The following is a 26,011-nucleotide window of genomic DNA, read 5'->3' as shown; positions in this document are numbered from 1 at the left end:
TTTAATTTGTGCAGCACAAAGCAGGATATGTGCTCGCACAGGTAATTTGATACAAGGCGTTAATAAAAACTACAATGAAATCTTAAAATATCTGCGACCACCCTTTGTTCACTTGAAAGAGGAAATTAATGCTTGCGATGTTATTGTCTCCTGATGTTTTTTTTTTGTGCAGCACAAAGCATAATTTGTGCTCGCATAGTTAAATAGATACAAGACTTTAGTAAAAAGTAGAAGGAAATATTAAAATTTCAGCGACCACCCTTTCTACACCTGAAAGATGAAATTAATGCTTGCTATGGAAGTGTCTCTTAAAGCTTGTGCTTGTGAAGCACAGAACATAATTTGTGCTCACAAAGTTAATTAGATAAAAGGCACTTATAAAAAATAGAGGGAAATTTTACAATTTCGGCGACCACGATTTCTACACTTGAAAGCAGGAATTAACGCTTGCGATAAAAGTGTCTCTCGATGCTTGTATTTGTGCAGGGCTAAGTAGAATTTGTGCTCGCACAGTTAATTAGATACAAGGCATTAATTAGAATCAAGGCAGGAGTATGAAATATTAAAATTTCAGCAAGCACCTTTTCTACACTTGATGAGGAAATTAATGCTTGCGATGGAAGTGTTTGCGATGCTTGAATTTGTGCAACACAAAGCAGAATTTGTGCTCGCACAAGTAATTAGATACACGATATTAATATAAAATAGAGCAAAATATTAAAATTTCATCGACCACAAATTCTACACTTAAAAGATGAAATTAATGTCTGCGAGGGAAGTGTCTTTCGATGCCTGTATTTGTGCAGTAAAAAGGAAAATCTGTGCTCTAACAGTTTAATTACATACACGGCATTAACAATAAGTAGAAGGAAATAATATAATTTCAGCGAACACCCTACCTACGCTTGAAAGTGGAAATTAATGTTAGCGATGGAAGTGTCTCTCGATGCTTGTATTTGTGCAGCTCAAAGCAGAATTTGTGCTCGCCCAGTTAATTAGATACAAGGAATTAGTAAAAAGTAGAAGGAAATATTAAAATTTCAGCAACCACCTTTCCTACACTTGATGAGGAAATTAATGCTTACGATGCAAGAGTCTCCCGATGCTTGAGTTTGTGCAGCACAAAGCAGAATTTTTGCTCGCACAGTTCATTAGATACAAAGAACTAGTTAAAATTAGAAAGAAATAAAAAAATTCAGCGACCACCCTTTCAATACTTGTAAGAGGAAATTAATGCTTGCGATACAAGAACCTTTCGAAACTTGTATTTGTGCAGCACAAATCTGAATTTTTGCTCGCACAGTTACTTAGACACAATGCGTTAGTAAAAGGTAGGGGGAAATAGTAAAATTTCAGCGGCCACCCTTTCTACACTTGCAAGACTAAATTAATGCTTGCTATGGAAGTGTCTGCCGATGGTTGTATTTCTGCAGAACAAAGAAGAATTAGTGCTTGCACATTTAATTAGATAGAAAGCATTAAAAAAGCGGGAAAAATTAAAATTTCATCGACCACCCTTTCTACACTTGAATGAGGAAATTAAAGCTTGCGATGTAAGTGTCTCTAGACGCTTGTATTTGTGCAGCACAAAGCAGAATTTCCGCTCGCATAGTTCATTAGATAAAAGACATTAATATTAAGTAAAGGAAAATATTAACATTTCATTGCCCATCCTTTCTACACTTGAAAGAAGAAATTAATGATTGCGATGGAAGTGTCTCTCGATGCTTGCATTTGTGCAGCACAAAGCAGAAATTTTGCTCGAACAATTACCTAGAAACAAGGCATTAAAAAACAGGAGAAAAATATTAAAATTTCAGCGGCCACCTTTCCTACACTCGAAAGAGAAAATTAATGCTTGTCATGGAATTATCTATTGATGCTTCTATTTGTGTAGCACATAGCAGAATTTGTGCTCGCACAGGTAATTAGATACACGTAATTAATAAAAGGCAAAGGGAAATTTTAGTATTGTTACAAAATATTTCTACAAATGTAGATATAATTGTCTTAACAGAAATATGGAAAAATGAAGCAACTTGTAACATAAACATAAACGGAAATCGCTTTTATTATACAAATGGGTCTTTAACACGTGCAGATGGAGTCATGATATTGGTAAACGATCATGTTGACATTGACAAGGTAACGGAACTGAATCTTGCTGACGCCACTGGAATGCGCTTACATTTAGATAATGCAGAAGGTTTTAACATAATAGCTTTATATCCCTCTCCAAATGGTGATGAGAAATCATTTCTACAATCTCTAAATGATGTACTTAAAAATTCAACTTGCTCTTTGCTTTTAAGTGATGTTAATCTAGATATGTTAAGTGACTGTGAAAATATAAACACGTATTTAAACTTACTATATAATCATGGTTATGTTTCATGCATAAATAAACACACTAGAGTTACATAATATAGTAAGACGTGTATAGATCATATATTTTTAAAGTACCAAAGTCCACTGAATATCACATCAGCTGTGTTGCAAACAAGTATAACTGACCACTTTCTCGCTAGTATAAATGTTCCCATTACAATGCAAAAGAGGGAAAAAAATATCATACGAAACAACAATTATAGATTCTACTTTATTAAATGAAGAATTGAAAAAATGTAACTGGAATCTGGTAATACACAGTAATTGTGTTAATACTGCAACTTCGAATTACATCCAAATAATGAAAAATTGTATAAGTAATTCACGTATTAACAATAAAAATAAAAAAGTAAGTAGTAAATATCGCAAAATAAAACCATGGATAACAAAAGGATTAGTCAACTCTGTAAGGGAAAGAGATAGACTAAGTTGTTTAGTAATAAAAAATCAAAACGATTTAGAATTTAAGGAATATTACAGAAGGTATAGAAATAAACTTACACAATTAATAAAAGAAGTTAAAAATGACTACTATAGAAAACAAATTACATTATGTAATAACAATGTTAGTAAATTATGGAAGGTTATAGCAGATATTATAGATAAAAATGACAAAAAGTATGTAGAAGTAAATGAACTAAACACTAAAAATGGTCTAGTAACGTTTGAACGTGATCCAATGTTAATAGTTGAAAGTTTTAATGAGCATTTTTCCAGTGTTGGCAAAAAATAGTTAACAAAGAGATTAATGATAAAATAAATTTGAATTTTAATTCTCAAACTAAAGTAGTAAATTCTATATTCTTCACTCCAATCACTGAACAGGAAATTGAATGCTTCATAAATGAATTATCACCAAAAAACAACATCTGGTATAGACGGATTATCAGCAAGTGTATTGAAACATACGAAATCAAATATAATAAAACCTTTGCAGTATATCTTTAACCTAAGCTTAGAAACATGTGTATTTCCTGATGATTTTAAGACTGCTGTAATAAAACCTATATATAAAAAAGGCTCAAAGGCTGACCCAAATAACTACAGGCCTATATCAATCCTAAGTAACTGTGCTAAACTGTTAGAAAAATGTATGAAGAGAAGATTAGTTAATTTTCTTTAACAAAATAAATTCTTTTCTTCAAATCAATATGGATTTCAAAAAGGTAAAAGTACAACAGATGCGGTATACAATTTAACAGTGATTGTTTGTAAAAATGTTGATAAAGCTGAAAAAGTAATTGCAGTTTTCCTAGACCTAGCTAAAGCATTCGACACAATATCACACAAAATTCTCTTAAATAAACTAGAAAGATGTGGCATAAGGGGTATATCGCTATCTTGGTTTAACAGTTACTTGAAAGACAGAAAACAGGCCGTCCAAATAGGTAATTTTCAAAGCAATTATTTATATGTAAAACAAGGAGTCCCTCAAGGAACTCTATTAGGCCCAATATTATTTTTAATTTATATAAATGATTTGTGTAATTTAAAAATGGACGGACATATACAATCATTTGCTGATGGCACCTCACTTATATTTACTGGTAAAACATGAACAGATGTATTCAAAAAAACTGAAGCAGAAATGAAGGAAGTAAAACAATGGCTTGATAATCATCAGGTAGTATTAAATGCTGAAAAAACCAGGTATATAACGTTTTCACCAACTATAACAGGACAGCCAGAGAACATGTCACTAAAATTGCATTATTGTCAAAATACTGAAAAATGTAACTGTATTCCTCTTATTAGTGAAAATAAATTAAAATACTTAGGTATATTTATTGATAAGCATCTAAAATGGTCTTCTCACATTACACATATCGCCACAATACTAAGAAAATTATTATATAAATATGTTCAATTACGAAACATTGTAAGCATAAAAATATTACGAGCTGTATATTATGCTCTGGTAAATAGTATACTTACATATGGTATATTAATTTGGGGAGCTGCTTACCCTACTCATTTAAAACCTCTGATTGTTCAGCAAAATAATATTGTAAGAATATGTTTAAAAAAGGGACTTGAAAGTAGATTAGATAGACTCTATGACCAATTCTCAGTATTACCACTTTCAAAATTATATTTGCAGAAGGTATTAATATATGTTAAAAAGAACAGAAACAATTGGAAGTGATAAAACATACGTATATAACCAGAAATGTGAGAAAAAAAATTTAGAAATTAGAGCAACGAGTAAATCTATAACCCAATATCAAACATATTACAGAGCTCCAAAGATCTATAATAAACTCCCACTCCGAATCAAAGATGAAAGTAATTTCAAAACATATAAAAGGTTAATTTTACAGTGGTTAAAAGAATTAAAAAGTGCTTAAAAAACTATAGTTAGCTAAAAGTAAGGATAAACCTTATTTGTTACGATAAGAAAAATAAAACACGAGAATCAGGCTCACACACAAGCATTTGCTTATGTGAGACATTTTCTATCTTTTTTATTCTTTGCATAAAAAATACAAAAAAATCGCAATATAGAAATAAGTGCATTGAATTAAGCTACCCAACACTGGGAGATAGACATGACTTCTGGAAGTCGGAAGTCCTGTCATCTCTGAGTGGGGGGTACGTTAAACTCTACTAATGAAGGGAATCTAGGAGGTCCGACTTCCCTTAAAGAAGTAATAGCACTGATAAGTAGAAAATTTATTTAATTTCTGTAGCAGTTACTTTTCTTATTCTTACGTTTTATTTTCATTATTATTTTGTTTATTGTTATTTTATAATTTAATATGTTTATGCATTTTTTATGTATATTTTTAATATATTGGATACATCCAATATATTAATTTTCTTCTTCTTTAAATAAATAAAATAAATAAAAAATAAATAAGATATAAGACAGTGATTAGATAGAAGACATTAATAATAAGAAAATGAAAATATTCAAATTTCAGAGACCACCCATCCTACACTTGAAAGAGAAATTTAATGCTTGCGATGGAAGTTCCTCCCGATGTTTTTATTTGTGCAGCACAAAGTAGAATTTGTGCTCGCACAGTTAAGTAGATACAAAACATTAGTAAAAAGTAGAAGGAAATATTAAAATTTCATCGACCACCATTTCTACGCTTGAAAGAGCAAATTAATGCCTGAGATGGAATTTCTCCTGATGCTTTTTTTTTGTGCAGCACAAAGCATAATTTGTGCTCGCACACTTAAGTAGATACAAGGCATTAGTAAATAGTAGAAGGAAATTTTAAAATTTCAGCGACCACCCTTTCTACACTTCAAAGAGGAAATTAATGCTTGCCATGGAAGTGTCTCTTAATGCTTGTGCTTGTGAAGCACAGAACATAATTTGTGCTGGCACAGTTAATTAGATACAATGCACTTATAAAAAATAGAGGGAAATATTACAATTTCGGATACCACCCTTTCAACACTTGAAAGCAGGAATTAACGTTTGCGATGAAAATGTCTCTCGATGTTTGTATTTGTGCAGGACAAAGCAGAATTTGTGCTCGCACAGTTAAGTAGATACAAGACATAAGTTAAAAGTAGAAGGAAATATTAAAATCTCAGCGACCACCATTTTTACGCTTTAAAGAGCAAATGGAAGTGCTTCTCGATGCTTATATTTGTGAAGCACAAAGCAGAATTTATGCTGGCGCAGTTAACTAGATAGAAGGCAGTAGTATGAAATATTAATATTTCAGCAAGCACCCTTTATACACTTAATGAGGAAATTAGTGCTTGCGACGGAAGTGTCTCCCGATCCTTGAATTTGTGCAGCACAAAGCAGAATTTGTGCTCCCACAAGTAATGAGATACACGATATTAATAAAAAGTAGAGGAAAATATTAAAATTTCATCGACCACCCTTTTTACACTTAAAAGATGAATTAATGCCTGCGAAGGAAGTGTTTCTCGATGCCTGTATTTGTGCAGTAAAAAGGAGAATTTGTGCTCTAACAGTTTAATTAGATACAAGGCATTAACAATAAGTAGAGGGAAATATTAAAATTTCAGCAGCCATCTTTTCTACACTTGAAAGACTAAATTAATGCTTGCGAAGGAAGTGTCTCCCGATGGTTGTATTTCTGCAGCACAAAGAAGAATTTGTGCTCGCACTGTTAATTAGATACAAAGCATTAAAAAAAGAAGCGGGAAAAATTTAAATTTCAGGGACCATCCTTTCTACACTTGAAAGAAGAAATTAATGCTTGCGATGGAAGTGTCTCTCGATGCATGTATTCGTGCAGCACAAACCAGAGATTTTGCTCAAGCAATTACCTAGAAACAAGTTATTAAAAACGAACAGATAAATATTAAAATTTCAGCGGCCACCCTTTCTAAACTTGAAAGAGAAAATTAATTATTGTCGTGGAAGTGTCTATTAATGCTTCTATTTGTGCAGCACAAAGCAGACTTTGTGCTCGCACAGGTAATTAGATAGACGGAATTAATAAAAGGCAAAGGGAAATAAGATACAAGATACTAATTTGATACAAGATATTAATAATAAGAAGATGAAAGTATTCAAATTTCAGAGAACACTCTTCCTACACTTGAAAGAGGAATTTAAAACTTGCGATGGAAGTTCCTCCCGATGTTTTTATTAGTGCAGCGCAAAGTAGAATATGTACTAGCACAGGTAATTAGATACAAAGTAATAATAGAAAAGTGTATGAGATATTAAAATTTCTGCGACCACCCTTTCTTCACTAGCTTGTGATGGAATTGTCTCCTGATGTTTTTTTTTTGTGCAGAACAAAGCATAATTTCTCTCCCGATATGTGTTAATTAGATTACACAGTTAATTAGATACAAGGCATTAATAAAAAGTAGTATGAAATATTAAAATTTCAGCAAGCACCCTTTCTACACTTGATGAGGAAATTAATGCTTGAGATGGAAGTGTCTCCCCATGCTTGAATTTGTGCAGCACGTAGCAGAATTTGTGCTTCTAGAAGTAATTAGATACACGATATTAATAAAAAGTAGAGGAAAAAATATAAAATTTCATCTACCACCCTTTCTACACTTAAAAGATGAAATTAATATTTGCGAGAGAAGTGTATCTCGATGCCTGTATTTGTGCAGTAAAAGGAGAATTTGTGCTCTAACAGTTTAATTGGATACAATGCATTAACAATAAGAAGAGGGAAATATTAAAATTTCAGCAAAAACCTTACCTATGCTTGAAAGAGGAAATTAATGCTTGCGATGGTAGTGTCTCTTGGTGCTTGTGTTTGTGCACCACAAAGAAGAATTTGTGCTCCCACAGTTAATTAGATACAAAGCTTTAAAAAAAGAAGAGGGAAAAATTAAAGTTTCAACGACCCCCCTTTCTACAATTGCAAGAGGAAATTAAAGCTTGCGCTGTAAATGTCCCTCGATGCTTGTATTTTTGCAGCACATAGCAGAATATCTGCTCAGACATTTAAGTAGATAAAATACATTGGTATTAAGTAGAGGAAAATATTAAAATTTCAGCGACCATCTTCTCTTGACTTTAAAGACTAAATTATGCTTGCGATGGAAGTGCCTTCCGATGCTTGTATTTCTGCAGCACGAAGAAAAATTTGTGCTCGCACAGTTAATTACATAAAAGCATTAAAAAGAAGCGGGAAAAATTGTAATTTCAGCGAACCCCCTTTCTACACTTGAAAGAGTAAATTAATGCTTGCGATGGAAGTGTATCCAGATGCTTGAGTTTGTGGAGCACAAAGCAGCATTTGGCTCCCACAGTTAATTAGATACAAGGCATTAAGAAAAGTGCTGAAAAAGTTAATATTAAAGAGGAAATTAATGCCTCTGATGAAAATGCCTCTTGATGCTTGTACTTGTGAAGCACAAAGCAGAATTTGTCCTCGCATAGGTAATTAGATACGCGGCATTAATAAAAGGAAGTGGGAAATATGAAAATTTCAGCACCACCCTTTCTACACTTGAAAGATATAATTAATGCTTGCTATGGAAGTGTCTCTTAATGCTTGTGTTTGTGAAGCACAAATCAGTATTTGTGCTCGCACAGTTACTTATACACAAGGCGTTGTAAAAAGTAGATGAAATAGTAAATTTTCAGCGACCACCCTTCCTACACTTTAAAGCAGAAATTAGTGCTTGCCATGGAAGAGTTTTTTAATGGTTGTATTTGTGACGCAAGAAGCAGAATTTTTGGTCACAAATTTTATTAGATACTAGGCACTTATAAAAAGTAGATTGAAATGTTATAATTTCGGCGACCACCCTTTCTACACTTGAAAAAGGAAATTAATGCTTTTGATGGAAGTGTCTACGGATGCTTGTATTTGTGCAGCACAAAGCAGGATTTGTGCTCGTAGAATTTGCTAGATACAATTCATTAAAAATGAAGAGAAAAATATTACAATTTCAGCGACCACCTTTGCTACACATGAAAGGAGAAATTAATTCTTGCGATGAAAGTGTCTCTCGATGCTTGTATTTTTGCAACACAAAGCAGAATTTGTGCTCGCAAAGTTAATTAGATACAAGGAAGTAGTAAAAAGTAGAAGGAAATATTAAAATTTCAGCGACCACGCTTTCTACACTTGAAAGAGGAAATTAGTGATTGCGATAGAACTATATCTCAAAACATGTATTTGTGCCGCATAAATCTGAATTTGTGCTCGCACAGTTACTTAGACACAATGCGTTAGTAAAGAGTCGAGGGAAATAGTAAAATTTACGCTGCCACCTTTTCTACAATGGAAAGACAAAATTAATGCTTGCGATGGAAGTGTCTCTCGATGCATGTATTTCTGCAGCACAAACAAGAATTTGTGCTCGCACAGTTAATTAGATAGAAAGCATTAAAAGAGAAGCGGGAAAAATTAAAATTTCAGCGACCCCTCTTTCCACACTTCAAAGAGTAAATTAATGCTTGCGATGTAAGTGTATCCAAATGCTTGAGTTTGTGGAGCGCAAAGCAGAATTTGGCTCCCACAGTTAATTAGATACAAGGCATTAAGAAAAGAGCAGAAAAAGTTAATATTAAAGCGACCATCTTTTCCCACTTGAAAGAGGAAATTAATGCTTCCGATGAAAATGTCTCTTGAAGCTTGTACTTGTGAGGCACAAAGCAGAATTTGTGCTCGCACAGGTAGTTAGATACGCAGTATTAACAAGAGGAAGTGGGAAATATGAAAATTACAGCACCATCCTTTCTACACTTGAAAGAGGAAATTAATGCTTACGATTGAAGTGTCTCTTGATGCTTGTATTTCTGAAGCACAAATTAGAATTTCTGCTCGCACCGTTACTTAGACACAAGGCGTTGTAAAAATCGGATGAAATAGTAAATTTTCAGCGACCACCCATCCTACACTTGAAAGCAGAAATTAATTCTTGCCATGGAAGTGTTTCTTAATGGTTGTGTTTGTGAAGCAAAAAGCAGAATTTTTGGTCAGAATGTTAATTACATACAAGGCACTTATAAAAAGTAGATTGAAATATTATAATTTCGGCGGCCACCCTTTCTGAACTTGAAAGAGGATATTAACGATTTTGATAGAAGTGTCTTCCAATGCTTGTATTTGTGCAGCACAAAGCAGAATTTGTGCTCGCGGAATTAGCTAGATAAAAGTTAATAAAAATGAAGAGAAATGTATTACAATTTCAGAGAACACCCTTCCAACACTTGAAAGAGGAAATTAATGCTTGCGATGGAAGTGTCTCTGGATGCTTGTATTTGTGCAGCACAAACAAGAATTTGCGCTCGCGCAGTTAATTAGATACAAGCTATTAGTAAAAGCTAGAGGGAAATATTAAAATTCAGCGACCATCTTTTCTATACTTGAAAGAAGAAATTAATGCTTGCGATGGAATAGACTCTCGCTTCTTTTATTTGTGCAGCACAAAGCAGAATTTCTGCTCGCACTGTTAATTATATAAAATACATTATTATTAAGTAGAGGGAAATATTAAAATATCAGCGACCACCCTTTCTTCACTTGAAAGAGGAAATTAATGCTGGTGATGGAAGTGCCTGTCGATGATTGTATTTGTGCAGCACAAAGCAGAATATGTGCTCGCAAAAAATACATAGTTACAAGCTATTAAAAAAAGAAGCGAAAAGAAGCGAAAGAGGAAATCAATGCTTGGGTTTGAAATCAATGCTTGGGTACATTGCAGAATTTTTGCTGTCACAGTTAATTAGTTACAAGGCATTAATAATAAGTGGAGGGAAATATTAAAATTTCAGCGACGACACTTCCTACACTTGAATGAGGAAATTAGTGCTTGCGAAAGATGTGTCTTTCGATATTTGTATTTGTGCAGCACAAATCAGTATTTGTGCTCGCACTGTTAATTAGACACAAGACGTAAGTAAAAAGTTGAAGGTCTTATTAAAATTTCAGTGTCCACCCTTTCTAAAATTGAAAGAGGAAATTAGTGCTTGCGTTGGAAGTACCTCTCAACGCTTTCATTTGTTGCAGCACAATGCTGAGTTTGTGCTCGCACAATTACTTAGACACAAGACAATAATAAAAAATTGAGGGGAATAGAAAAATTTCAGCGACCACCCATTCTACACTTGAAAGACTAAAGTAATGCTTGCGATGGAAGTGTCTGTCGGTTTTTATATTTGTGCAGCAGAAAGCAGAATTGTGCTCGCACTGTTAATTAGATACAATACATTAATAATGAGAAGATAGAAATATTCAAATTTCAGAGACCACCCTTCCCACACTTGAAAAAGGAAATTGATGCTTGCGATGGAAGTGTCACCTGATGCTTTTATTTGTGCAACACAAAGCAGAATATGTGCTCGCACAATTACTATGATACAAGGCATTAAAAAAAGCGAAAAATATTAAAATTTCAGCGACCACCCTTTCTACACTTGAAAGATGAAAGTAATGCTTTCGATGGAAATGACTCCGATTCTTCTCTTTGTGCTCGGACATCTAATTACATACACTATATTAATAAAAAGTAAAAAAAATATTAAAATTTCAGCGATCATCTTTTATACACTTGAAGCAGGAAATTAGTGCTTGCGATGGAAGTGTTTATTGATACTTATGTTTGTGCAGCACAAAGCAGAAATTGTGCTCACTCAGTTAATTAGATGCAAGGCATTAGTAAAAAGTGAAGGGAAGTATTAAAATTTCAGTGACCACCCTTTGTACACTTGAAAGAGGAAATTAGTGCTTGCGATGGAAGTGTCTCCCGATGCATGAATTTGTGCAGCACATAGCAGAATTTGTGCTCCCACAGTAAATTAAATGGAAGGCATTAAAAGAAGAAGCGGAAAATTTTAAAATTTCAGCGAGCACTCTTCCTAAACTTGAAAGAGGAAATTAATGCTTCCGATAGAAGTGTCTTCGATGCTTGTATTTGTGCAGCACAAAGCTTTCTGGTGCACAAATACAAGCATCGGGAGTCACTTCCATCGGAAGCATTAATTTCCTCATTCAAATGTAGAAAGGGTTGTCGCTGAAATTTTAATTTTTGCCCTAAATTTTTTGTTAAAGGCTTGTATCTAGTTAACTGTGCGAGCACAAATTCTACTTTGTACTGCATAAATACAAGTATCGGGAGACAATTACATCACAAGGATTAATTTTCTTTTTCAAGTGTAGAAAGAGTGGTCGCTGACATTTTAATCTTTTCGTTCCTAGCTGGACGTCATCTTGTTGTCAAACCGGTTTCGTTTTCTCTTGATTCTGTAATTATTGCAGAAAAAGTTCCAATACCTGCAGCATAAATCAGCACAAATTGAGCACAAATTTTTTTGTTAGTATCTTATTGTAGGGGTTGGTTTACCAACCTGATCGCTAACATAACGTCAATTTGGCGAGCAATTTATTTCTATTTTATTGTGTAACTATTGCGGAGCACATTCTAAAATCTATAGATATATTAGCAAAAAATTAGTTGCTGGTATAGTGTGTTTGAAATTGTTTTTTCCGAGATGTGGTAGCTAACTGGTCGTCTGTTTGGCGACCAACCTGTTTTGTTTTTTTGTTCATTTTGTAATTATTGCAGCAAAAAATGTTAATAATTGCAGGATAAATCAGCACAAATTGAGCACAAAAATGTTTGTTAGTATCTCTATGGTAGAAATTGTTTTTCACTATGTGGTCGCTATCTTGACATCAAATTGGCGACCAACTTTCTTTTTCACTTAATTCCTTATGTATCCTCAATATATTTTACAATCTTTTCTAATTGCCTTACAGTTCCTTTCCAAATCCCCAAATAATCGTGTCAACATATCTAGCAAGAAAAAAACTAATTTGTCTGTTCCTTGCATCCTTATTTTCTTCTCCAAGTCGTTCATATTAATTTCTGCTAGCACTGGACTCAACCTAGAACCTATGCTTAGCCCTTCTTTAACCTTCACTAATTTGTCACCTATAACACAGTAACTGTTATCCCATATAGTCTTCAGAACCTGCTTCAGACCTTCTCTCCTCCAACCATTGATCTTCATATCCTTCATCAATTCAGTAATGACTTTAAGAATACTGTTCATTCTTAGACTTGGAAACATAGCCTTCACATTAAATCTGAACAAGATTGTTTTAGCTTCGCTCTGCCATACTTCCTCCAACCTTTTCCTTAACTCAACCGAGTTTTTCACACTGCTACTGTCTTGTTGCATCCTTAACATTTCTATAACCTTCCTTAACTCCTCCTCCCATGGTTTAAATATATTTCCTCTTAAATCTAATACTGGTCTCAGCTTTACCTAATCCTGATGAACCTTTCATTACCGGTATCCTACCTCCTTTAGTGATGCGAAAATTTTTCTTTAATTTCCTCACACATAGTCCTTTCACCTATCACCTCGTAAGTATAATCAAAGATATCATTCATATTTTCTTTGTGTCATTGTTTTCCATCACCACGATAGCACCACCTTTGTCCGCTTGTTGTACACATATGTCTTTCCTCTTCTTTGTATCCCTCAACACACTGTACTCGTGTTTTGAAATGTTCCCCTTTGGCTTCTTTATGCTCCTTTCCACAATCACCGTAGCCATTCTCCTTATCTTATCCCTTATCTCCTTGTCCTGAAGTTGAACTATGGCTTGCTCCCTGTATAACCTCTTCTGCATACACTCTTTGTTCTTGCACTTTAAACCTATAGCATAAACTCAACAATTTCTTTCCATCGTCCGACAACGTCAACCACCTATTACTGTCTTCCTCCTCCTTTGACTTCCTCCCTAACCGACTTTCCGTTAATCTTTCCTTGGTTTTCTTATTAAAATCCTTTTCTGACACTTCCAGTCTGTTAATAATTATATTCCTAGTAAATATCAACAAGCTATTACTAGTGCTACTTTTTAACTTCACGGTCTTTTCTCCATTCAAAGCTGAAAAAACTTTATCTAATCCTAATCTCATTCCAAATCAGTTCTTCGTTAATCTTCTTAATGAGTCTTTTGTACCTGCTTGATTCACGCCCCACTCCCTTTTTGTCTATCCTTAAGCCTTTTGGTGTAACGTGTTCCACTAAACACTGCCTCAGGAACCACACTTGTTGCATCTTGGATATCTAAGTTCTCCTCATGTCCTTCCGTTCCACACCAACTGTAATGTTTTCCATAAGTAGAAGCTTTGCTTTGTGTATACTTAAAAGCAAACAAACTATTTGCTGAGCAAAACAATATATTCACATAATAAAGTACATACATGTTACAGTTTCGCCAACTAACATTTTGGCTTCATCAGAAACTATGAGATGCAGGAGAGACATCTTGTTTCTGATTGTCTCCTGGCAGCAGCCAATCCTCTTCAAGTATTCTGGATTGTATACTTACTTAATGGACGAATTTCAGTAATTTGTACCGTTTCAAAGACCTTGTTGCATTAACTCTTCCCCTGAGCACTTCGAAACTTACTTTTCAATATCAACAATTACCATTTCGAGAATAGAAACAGTAGAAGGAATTGTGGAAAATAACATATTGGATTTAGATACGAATTTTCTTTCAACTTTTAAGATAACACGACTGACTAATAACTACTTCGTCAGAAAGACTATTTTCTAGGTTGGTAATATAAATTAACTTAATAGGTAATAACTTGAAACTAAAAGCAGACAAAGCGTAATAAACTTGTTTTTAGAAGTCCTCTTATCTGTCTAATACTATTACAGAAACACCAGTCAACTTCCTTGTATTTAAAGTTTCCCATTAAACATCCTGGAAAACTTTAGCTGGCTCACTATCTACACATCAACAACTATATTCTAAAGTATTAACTAATTTCTCCTACATTCAAAAGATAGGCACTTTATGAAATGGAGCGTTCTTGAGATACTTCTCATGATTATTTAAAATACTTAAGCAATCTCGAACAAGATCATAGCAACTCTTTGGCTCGCAATATTTGGTATAATATATTGTGGCCTCCAACCCTGTTATGTATAGTGGCTGTATTGTGGCCACAATATATATTATGGCTTAACTAGTGTTTGGTAATTTTGTCGCAGTCAGTCGTAGTGTTCTCGCAGTCACTAATGTCCGTAGCTTAGCAAATAATTTTATTATCACAGAAGGGGTTCGTAATTTGTCTAAAACTCTCTAATTGTTCTTCTCCGTGTGCATAAATTATATTCCCGATATCTGTAAGTAAATTATTATCGTGTAAGGGTTTCAGTTAAAAGGACAAACCAAATCTCTTCAGTAATTCTTCCTCTACATAATAACTATCAAATATTTAAAGTAGCAGAACCTAATAAGTTGGGCCCCATTTTACTATATAAATAGACAAAAACGTACACGAATACGATGGTAAGAACAAACTATATGAAGTGTAGGGTATATGCAAATTCTGTGTAAAAATAGATTTGTGAAGAATTAAGATTACAGGTAATTTGTAACACTGTTAGCAAACGTTTTGAATTGTAACCATATTGGTATCGAAGATTTTAGAGCAGTGAGTTTTAAGAAAAATAACATTTGTAAGCTATAAGCAAGGTATTTATTTCGATGGACAGTTTTAAACAGTCTTATGACCGAGAAAGTATGAGAACTAAATGGAGATATCCTTTTATCAATAATTTTAAAGCAGAGAGTTATACAAAGTAATAGTATTCGTCAGCATGCTAAGGAGAGTTATTAAATAGGCAGATAATAGAGAAAATTGTATGTTAAATCGTAAGCAAATTCTTTAGTTTGGATAACACCTTAAGAACAGCCTGAACATAAAAACGTGAGACTGGATATATAGTCTGCTTTATGTTAAACTTTCAAAGGATGTTAAGTTTGATGTCTTTTCGGTGCTAATAATTGGAGAAAAATCTTAACGAAAGCCTATACAAAAATTTAAAAGAAACAGTTCTTCAGTTTATATTTTAAAATATCTAAAGATTTTGTCCTTGTAGTTCTGTTTTTTCTTTCATTAGGGTAAAACTTTAAAAAAGCCTATACATAAAATTTTAAAAGAAACAAGCTAAATGATTTGTTAATATTGGAAATCGTATAAAGATATCTCTTAGAATTCTGTGTTCTGTTGGTTGAGGAGATATGAAAAGGCTATATGTAAAATAAATTAGAAAAACTGTATATTCTATTAATATGATACAACTCTTAAAAATTTATTCTTACAAAATCAATCTGTTCTGTTCATATGTAAAACTTTTGCGATTTGTGCCTGTGTTCATGCGTATCTTAAAAAGACATGTCTACGTAAAAGTGTTCATGTGTATCATGTGTATGTAAACTCTGTTTGTAAACTTGTAAAAGCCAACGAACTATGTACCCGCGTCCTAGGTTTCTTATGAATATTACAGTGTTTAGAAAATACAGAAATTTATGACAAACCCTATGAGGTCATTAAAAGGAGTCCAATGTAATAAATTCAAGTAAAATAAATAAGGTATGTATAAACTAGAGAACTAGTACAAGAATTCAAGTAGATTTTGCACAAGCAGTAGCTAGTAAGAAGTTTCAATTGGCCAAAAACTTTACTTATAGTCATAAGTATAAGAAAGTAGTAGAAAAGTTTTAGAATAATTAAGTTAGTTTTAGATTTCATTTTCAGAGTTTTTATTTAGATATTTATCATAAAGGTTGTTATTACAGTAAAAATAAAATTTTAAATCAAGGGCTTTTTATATAATAAATAAGAATTGGCTTTCTATTTAAACAAGAAATATGATATGTGTGTCTCAAAAACCGTTAAATTACAAAATTTAGAGAAACGCAAAGCTTAAAAAATAACATTATGGAAAGTAATTCGAACACAATACAAGTGAACGAGCTTTGAACATTAAGATAGGAAATATAATTCATTATTGCCACAAATATATAATGAAGATATAGAGCAAGTAATGAAAGGTGTAAAAAAATATAAACTATTTATACATTATTTTGGTATGAAACCAATAAATAACGGATTTTCTATGCATCAAATATCTTTCAAGAATAAATCTTTCTTTTTTTCAGAAAATCTATAAGGGAAGAGCGAGCAGTTAATGTGTATCCTCAAACTAGATTCATTACTATTAGAGATTTGAAAATGTTTATTAAAATGTTTAAGATAGAGTTGAAGATTTCTATCATTTGAACTTGTGTGAATCTTCCTAAAAGTATGATCGGTGGACAGAGCTTAAGAAGTCATTCTTTCCAATTGAAAACTAGGTAAACTGGAGATTCTAATACCAGTGCCCAAACTTATAATTACATATAAATACACACACACACACGCACGTATATATATTTACGATTTTGTTTCGGGGGCTTTGCTAACTTTCGAGCGGGCGGCTTTGCCTGAAAATGTGAAAATTCTCCAAGATATTTCGTATAGATTACTATAGTATGTAAGATTTCGGAGGGGGGCTTAAGCCCGGAAGCCCCCTATATACGCCACTGTATATATATAATAGACGAATTAAGTTTTTTATTGATTTAATATCGTAATATCTATTTGTAGTCTTACCTCTAGCAGTATGCAACTTTTGATGTATTACAGAAAACTTAGTTTAATCCTTTGTTAAATATCGTTTAAATTTTTTTATTCGTCATAACTGAAAACTCAGATATGAAATTTTGAAATTAGTAGGGGGATGCATTGGTGTGGATATATCGAGGTAACTATAAGCTACACAGTTTGATTTTATAGTATCTTAATTAGGAGCAGAGATTTTCAAATATCGATTTCAATTAAAATTTTAAATTTAAAGTACTAGTTTGTATTAGTCTATGGGTGAAAGTACGAGGTGAGTTCTTTTGACATTAAATAGAATCAGCATCTGATTTTACGTTTCAAAATGTTAAATAGGAGCTGAGATACATAGCTTGGCTATGTTAGATAGGGTATTTTAAGGGTGAAACTATAAACAATGAGCTCATTAAGCATAAGTTAAACCTACCTGCAAATTTCTATTTTGAAAATCGGTGCATTAAAATCTGAAATATATTATTTTCCAGTTTAAAATATGGATATTAAGCTTATCCAACTCATAATGTTTATCAAAAAATGCCCTAATCCTTATTTGTGGAGGTACAACATTGAAACGTTGTGGAGTCAAAATAACCATTTTGAAGATATTTGGGGTTTACATGATTATATTTGTCAAATTAGTTTTCAACACTGCAATTTATATAAAGACCGCGATAAGTGTTTTGGCATAAGGTATTTAAGTAATAACTGTAGAAGTGAAAGAGGGAATATTTCTTATCGAAGTATATATAATACATATCTCATGGAATTATATATCATACATATCCCATCGACGTATATATAATACATATCTCATATGTATTCACCTGAATCTCCAACCCAGGACTATGACGTTTCCTCCCATGGCTAGAATACATCATCTGAATACCTCATCGATATGTTCCATGCATTATCTCCTTTTTGCTAACGTCGACTGGAGAGAATGTTGTGCGTGTGAGAGAGATGGTGTAAGCGTGAGAATAAAGTATATTGCGTGTAGCAAGTCATGTTCTTCTAACAAGTTGTTTGAGAAAGAAAGATGTGCGTGGCAGCCTTCTTGCATCAGGCTGGATGGTATGTGCTTTTGTACTTTGTGTGACTGATAGCACATAAATAGAGGTTTAAATAAAACTCTGCATCTCGCTTACTAATTAAGATTTGTAGATGGAACAAATTTTATTTTTAAAGGGTCTTTAACATTGTGTATATATTTTTCACTATCTCAGTCAAAATTCACTATCTCAGTTATTGGTTAAGATATTAAAAGTATCACATATATCTTTACAGAAGAAAGAGAATTCTTTAATGTTAATTTCTATTTTTTCGTATGTTAAGCAAAGTATTGTGATAAAATAAATAGGCGACTGTGTTAGCTAAACATTATGCTATCACATTAATCATAAAGTACTCTAGAAATAAAATAACTTGCCTACTACCATGTGTATGTTGATACATTATCAGGTTATATTTAGATATTGTATGACATTATTGAACTTAAATGTTTATCTTCTAGTTTCAAACTAATTGTTAGTAGTAGCCGCATGCTTATATTATTTAAAGACAGGCTATATTCTATCTATCGTCTTTTTAACCACAGTGTATTCTTAAAATGCCAGTAAAATGAATAATTACTATTCAATTAAATATACTATTATAATAAATTGTGTTTCCTGCATATCATTCCTAGATCTCATAAGTATTATGTATGTTATTTGACATATGTTCATACTGGCAAATCATTATTATTATTTTCTTCCGTTATCTGCTATGCATTTCAGTGTTAGCCGCGATGATGGAGTGATACAGAGCAACATGCATGCTTAAATGACTACAAGCAAGAGTATGATTAATATGTAGTTTTGACCATATATAGGCGTAACAAAAACACAAATATTGATGTATATATCAATGTAAAAGTTGAGGTACTTCATATATATATTATAGTATAGTTGCTTATAGTTCGTAATTTAAATAAAGTACTTTACCTCCATCAGACCAATGTCATGGTCAGGTATCGTTGTCTCCATAGAGTACTTTGGGTGGATATGTATTGCAGATATGTATCGTGGCTGTCCTTTATATTTTAAATTTAGAATTCCAGCTCTTATTGTATATAAAGTAATGTTATGTCTGGAACGAAAATGTAAACAATAATGGTATAATTTGAGGTACCCGTATCAGTTCATCACTTTTAATCATAATATCTAATTACTTTAAACACCATAGCTGCTTAAATTATGTAAATAGTAACATGAAATAATTGTTGAATATATATACTAATTGGAGCTGTTAAATATGACAGTATTCTTGCAAAAGATGATGCTATTATCATGGCATTACTTTTAAAGTTCATATTTTTTCATATTCAATAAAAAGTGACTTGTAATTAAAACATAACATCTGATTTAACGGCAATGTAAACTACCTACATTATTATTATTGTTAGTTATGGTTATAGTTGTAATAATAATAATAATAATAATAATAATAATAATAATAATAATAATAATAATAATAATAACGGTGATATATGGTTTGACAATGCACCATAACACTTTCATTTAAAATATACAGTTAAGAGATTTGTAACTTTGCAATAGCCATTCGTTCTTAAGAAACATGAACTTTAAAATTGACGTATACGCTTAATTGCTAATGCAGACGATTTGTTTCTAATAGCTAAAAGTAATTAATATATACATAGCTATAAAATGATGGTTTTATAAGTTGTAACATATGAGAATATGTTTCGAGTGAATAAATCAAACTAACGTTGTAAAGAATAACAAGATACACTTGTAATATTGCATATACAGTAGAGCGTCGATCATCCGAAAGTCGGTCAACCGAACGACCGCTTAACCGAACTGTGTACTCGCTCGCACCTGTTACTCTCCCACCCTACCGTCCATCATTCCCCTCACTCCCAAACCAAGATTCCCACAGTAGTCGCCGCACTGAGTCACCGCTGGCGTAACATTGCTTCTAATAGGGCTTTCATAAGGCGCTGCTGACCCGCCAAGCCGCCAGTCGCTGTGTTTCAACAATCAGCACACTTCTGTCGGTTTGGTACTGGCTGCAGAAGTAGCGTCAGTATCAAAGCTGATAACAGCAACAGCTGCGCCAGCTTAGAGTTGAGACGTGCCGCTCCATGCATGGCAAATAAACATGTAGAGTTCGATTATCCGAACAAACCAGTTTTCTGAACACCCATGTCCCGCAATTACTTCGGATAATCGACGCTCTACTGTACTAAAAATATATAAATATAAAGCAAATTGTTGTATGTATATACACATGAACATGAATATACATAACAATGTATATATATATATATATATATATATATATATATATATATATATATATATATATAGAGAGAGAGAGAGAGAGAGAGAGAGAGAGAGGTTTTTAAGTTATATTATCAATATTTCATAAACAAGACTGTACCCTGGTTTACAAATTTAAATTTTCGTATTTATACACAACATATAAGTGTACGTTATATTTTATAGATAAGTTCTTGCTCGTTGAAGGTATTAAGAAAGTCATTGTATGTCCAAATTGTCCATATATTTATGAAGGGTACAATATTATTTTGAGATAAAGCTTCTATATAAGTATTATTTTTAGCATACTGTAATTGGCTAATATTGATACACAAAAATCTAGAGGACAATTGAAGTTGCAATATGTTTTACTACGTGCTAAAATAATCAATAAATAGAGAGAGAAATAGCAATTGCCCTTTTGAAGATAAAATAGCCTAATATGAAGTTATTGTTAGGTATATTATTATCGTCCAAAACTTTACAGATTAAAATGCTTACAAAATTTCCAAACTGGCGGAAAAGCATCACATTCATAAATTATATGTAATTCTGTACCGACGTTCTGCCAGAAAAGATACTTCAGACCATCTAATTTGTTTCATTAATACAATCTTTCACGACTTATTTGCCTATCATAAAAACAACTCCATGAATATTGAGCATCATATTAAATTGAAGAAAATAGGCATATTTCAGTAATCGGAATCCTTTCATTCGTTCAAGAGCATTGATTTATAACTGGGTTAGGAGATAATGATAGAGCAACTAATTGTTGGTACTGCATTTTGAATGTTGTTGGAAATTGTATAGTATCTTTTGTTCCAAATCATAAAATAGACAGACAGACGGACAGATATATATATAGATAGATAGATTGCATTAAAAGTTCCGAAGTCGATCTGAAACAAAACCTTAATATTTTTATAACAATTTTCTGAATATTCTGGACGATAACAATAGTTTTGCTTTCGATAAAATATTTAAGTGTATGAGAAATATAACATTTTCAAAATGGGTGAAGATTGATTTAAATTTGCTTACGACAGACTATTATTTCCAGTATGTTTTTCAATGAATTATGTGTTGTATTAATATTAATTGATTAAGATGCAAGGAGTAAACTTAATAAATAGTGTACAGTTAATAACATTGTTATTTTAAATCTATTGTTGCCTGCAGACATGTGACATCATTCGGTATTAGATACATTATCTAACTTCGCCTTTAATTCCGAACTGAGTTATAGTCTGTACTAATATATGCTGGTGAGAATATCTCAGAGCAAAAACATTTTTTTTATTACTGATACCCGCTATTTCATGCGTTTTGGAAGGAAAATGATATTTTACAATTCGAATTGCATGCAAAATGAGTTTGTAACACCTTTTTTGTTAACAATATAACTTCATATCAATTAAACTTATTATTTTCGAATTATGAAAATCAGGAAATATACCCTGCAGTCTATAAGCAATTGAAACAAGTAATTCTCAAAACGTGGGAGATATTTACTTTTTATCTCGAATTTTCTGGCATGATTGAAGCATTCGGATAACATTGGAGAACGTGAAAATACTTCTCGAACTTGTAATCATCAACAGAATTAAATCTTTGAGTTCGAAAACCGGTAATCTCATCTAAGCTAATTTGAGAGGAGTGAAGAAAAATAACTTTCTTAATTACTATGTATCTGAAATATAGGGTTATTATAATTTTTGGAAAATTGACAAATGTCAGTTCTACTGTACGAAAATGAAAACAGATGTATATGTCAGACGTATAATAAAAAAAAATAGTTCTGTTATTCACTCTTCTTAAATTAGCTTCAATGGAGATGACCGGTTTTCGCAATCAACGATTCTATTAAAGATTGTTTGGAGTGTCTTTTGCACTTCCTCTCAAATCTTAACGTAGTTCCGATTGTTTGCATACATAATACACATTTTAGTTATGTTTATGTTCTTTTTTTAATTTTCTGCCGGGATAGCACATATATCTACTGTAGTACCTTGTATTTGCTTCTGTTGTACATATTGCTTTCCTTGATAACGTAACGTATATTCTTCATATTTAGATTGGTTTATTCGTCAACATATTGCATGATAGGCAGATTTTAGAAATAGTTAAGAAGGATCTATTGCTCGAATATAAATATGCCAGTTTAAATATTTGATATAATTCCATCTTACTTTAGTATGATATAATTTAAATACACGACTCAGGTTGTTATAAACTATTATTATATTTATAAACTACTCACAGACGTAACAAAACATAGTATAAAGAATTTAAAGTTAATTAAAAAATGTTAATGCACTGAATTTAACGTATGATACTTGATATGGAAAATAAGATTGGAACACTATGGAATCGTTCTCATATATTGGTACACTAAGCAATCAAAAGTAAACATGATTTACATAGATATGTTTATTTAGGGTCTTAATATTTTATGCATTTTATTTTATGAACAAAAATATGGATATGTTATTACATCCGTACTGCTAGACGGACCATAATAGAAGTACGAGTGTTCACAATATATATTAGTGTCTTATACTATAATAGCAAATGTTCAAATTAGCAATTTCCAAAATTTAAGGGGGGGGGCAATGTACCTTTCCTAAAATTTAAAGGAGTACATTAATATAGCTATATCTTATGAAAGGGAACGGACCCCTGTATACGCAGATATAACTATATTGGGTAATAACACATCATCAAAGGGATTAAAGTAGGTCAAAGTTCCTGAAATGTAACTTTTTGGGAATTTTTTCTCATGAAAGAAACGAGATAAGCCCCCAATACTAATAAAGGTAGATACCCTGGTCCTAAGGTACCATACCCAGTTTTTAGATTTGGCAATTTCCATAATTTAAGTGGGTGGTCCTATGTACCCCTGCCAAAATTTATGTTGTCGGCCAAGGTACCCCTGCCAAAATTTAGAGTAGGGTTTGTAAGTAGCCCTAGGTCATTGACTCCGGGCCAAGGTCTCTGACGTTTGACTTATGACGAAACAAATTTCGGGATCAAAGAACAAATTTCAATCAAGTCGTGCGAGTACTACTTCGAAATTAGTATGCCGGAGATTGTGTGCTTAGCTGCGAACAAATATAACTAGAAATAGAATAGACTGGAGTTATTCAAAATGAATACGTACCATAATAAAGCAGAGATCAAATATCTAGCAGCAATTTAAACCTGGAAATCTATAAACCTAACATTTTGACGTAGGAGCCACAAAGTTACGGGTTTTCAATATTTACTGGGAGCCACAAAGACGGATATTGGAACAAAGAAGAAAATCACATCTGAACTGTGATTTTCTATGAAGTTCTTAACTGCTTAGTGTAAATTGATTTAAGAGATTTTGCGCCTCGTTGTTTCCCCTCACAATTAACAAAATTTTAAAAGTATTTTTTTCGTAATCTATATACTTAGGCTAGTGATTTGTATTTAGAGGTTAGAACAAATGACTGTATTCAATGTGTTTAGTTGTATGAACATGATAGTAAAAATGTATTGTTAAATTTGTTCGGTTCTGCTACGTAACAATCAGTTAGCCAGATAGTATTTTGATGGTTGCTTTCACTCTGTGATCCTTAAAATTTAGGCGTAATTAACTACTTTTGTCTCCTGTGAGATCCAAATTAAGGCGAGCGTTATTCTTCAAATGACATAGTTTTAGTATTCTTCAAATGACAAGTGTTACTGTTCGGTGAAATGTTATAGTGATGGTATTATGTATGATTATTAAACAGGCAACGATAACTAATGATGCTATAAATAATATTTCAATCTGTGGTTCATTTGAGCGAAAGGATACGATTTTCTACTTTCGTCTCACTCTTATTTGTGACCGACTGTTTTGATAACCTAAGACAGTGTATTGAGCAATAGCATTCGGAATATCATTGTCAGCTTCGATGTGTTTATGGGTGGTTGGTATTTTGTTTTTACGTACGTGTGAGTGTTTGATAGTGTTACTACAAAATTTACATTGAGTATACGATTATATGCAAATAGTCTTCAACCATCAGAAGTACATGTTATGAAGTACATGGCATTGGAAATCACGGTAAGTATTACGAAAAAAAAATTGTTGTCACCTAGTACGACAGGAATTTCGATTTGCTATCCAAGACCGGAAATTCGAAACAAAATATTTAAAATTTTCACACGCAAATAAATAGTAAATAATGGAATCAACATACAATTAGTTACATGATATCGGTATACGAAACTATTCGTGTATCGGAATGTTAGAATTTCTTTAAAATGGAACAGAAGCATCAAGTTTCGAGCATTAGCCAGTGTTCAGAAAACCTTTATTTCTGAGTTAAATGTGCTGATTAACTGCTCCGTAAAAGGACAATTTTACAAATTTTATTTCTAGTAGAAATACAAATGTTTAGTGTCCTTTATGAGTTTATAGGTATAAATAAACTAAGTTTTCTGGAGATATTTATATTCAGTTCGGTTCGGTGTAATGGAGGTTATTCTAATTGAATAGTTGTCTGATTCCTCTACTTGTATGAATTGCGTCGTAATAAAAGCACCAAATGTTTATTCAGTATGAAGCCCCTTTCTATCTCATATATAAATATTTGTATACTGGTATGATAGAGGATGTGTATATGAGGAAGAAATGGTTAAGTGTTGGTCCGCATTTCTGAAAATTTATGATTGATTGAAACAGTTTATAGTGGACTACATCAATAAATCGGAAATTGATATATCAAGTAAAGTTTGCTGAAGTTAAATAGTTTTCAGGAAGCAAATGATTGTCTTTGGTTGCAGATGAATTAACACTTTTACTGAAAGTAACTGTCAAATTGTTTTTTGAAGGGCATGTGTGGGTATCTGTTTTGGAGGGGTTATGTATTTTGACTGCTGACACACATTAGCGCTTTAGGAACAAGGCAGATTCCGATGTACAACAATATAATTCTTTTGAGAGAAATGTACTAAATTTAATATATAGAATGCTATTGACCATTTTCTGAATATTTTGGATGATCGTCTACGAAAGACGGATAATTTGCGAGACTCGAATTTCTATTCGTTGTCTCTTGGCAGATATTTTTTTTTGAAGTGAGTCTTCGAGTTCCTCCTTACTAAAATCTAGATCGAGTTTGTACAGGAACTTGCATAGGGCTGTGAGTAGCACATGACCACATTTGTTTATCAGTGCAAATCTTGTACCAAAATGCTGAAACCCACTCCCTCATTATTTCCTTTGTTTCTAATCATAATAATAGCTGCAATTAACGTCTTTCAAGAGGCCACTATTTTGCAATAGGAGGTAATTGCAAGGTTAGGATCTTTAATAACCCGCTAGTAGAGAATTGCTTTTTTGTTTTTATTTATTTTTATATTTCCTTCTAAACTCT

At 32.5% G+C, this 26,011-nt stretch overlaps 1 protein-coding gene across 1 annotated transcript in view; it reads right to left on the bottom strand.

Annotated features, from left to right (window-relative positions):
- Positions 1-26,011, bottom strand: part of LOC145683337 (trypsin-like) — an 883,540-nt gene that overhangs the window by 208,700 nt on the left and 648,829 nt on the right. The window contains exon 4 of the mRNA XM_081754680.1: positions 19,272-19,416. Within this exon, the coding sequence (XP_081610806.1) occupies positions 19,272-19,416 (145 nt within the window). The remainder of the gene's footprint in view (positions 1-19,271; positions 19,417-26,011) is intronic.

Source organism: Thermobia domestica, chromosome 4, assembly GCF_964235325.1.
Source record: "Thermobia domestica chromosome 4, izTheDome1.hap1.1, whole genome shotgun sequence".
NCBI lineage: Eukaryota > Metazoa > Arthropoda > Insecta > Zygentoma > Lepismatidae > Thermobia > Thermobia domestica.
This window is presented reverse-complemented; position numbering and strand designations above follow the sequence as displayed.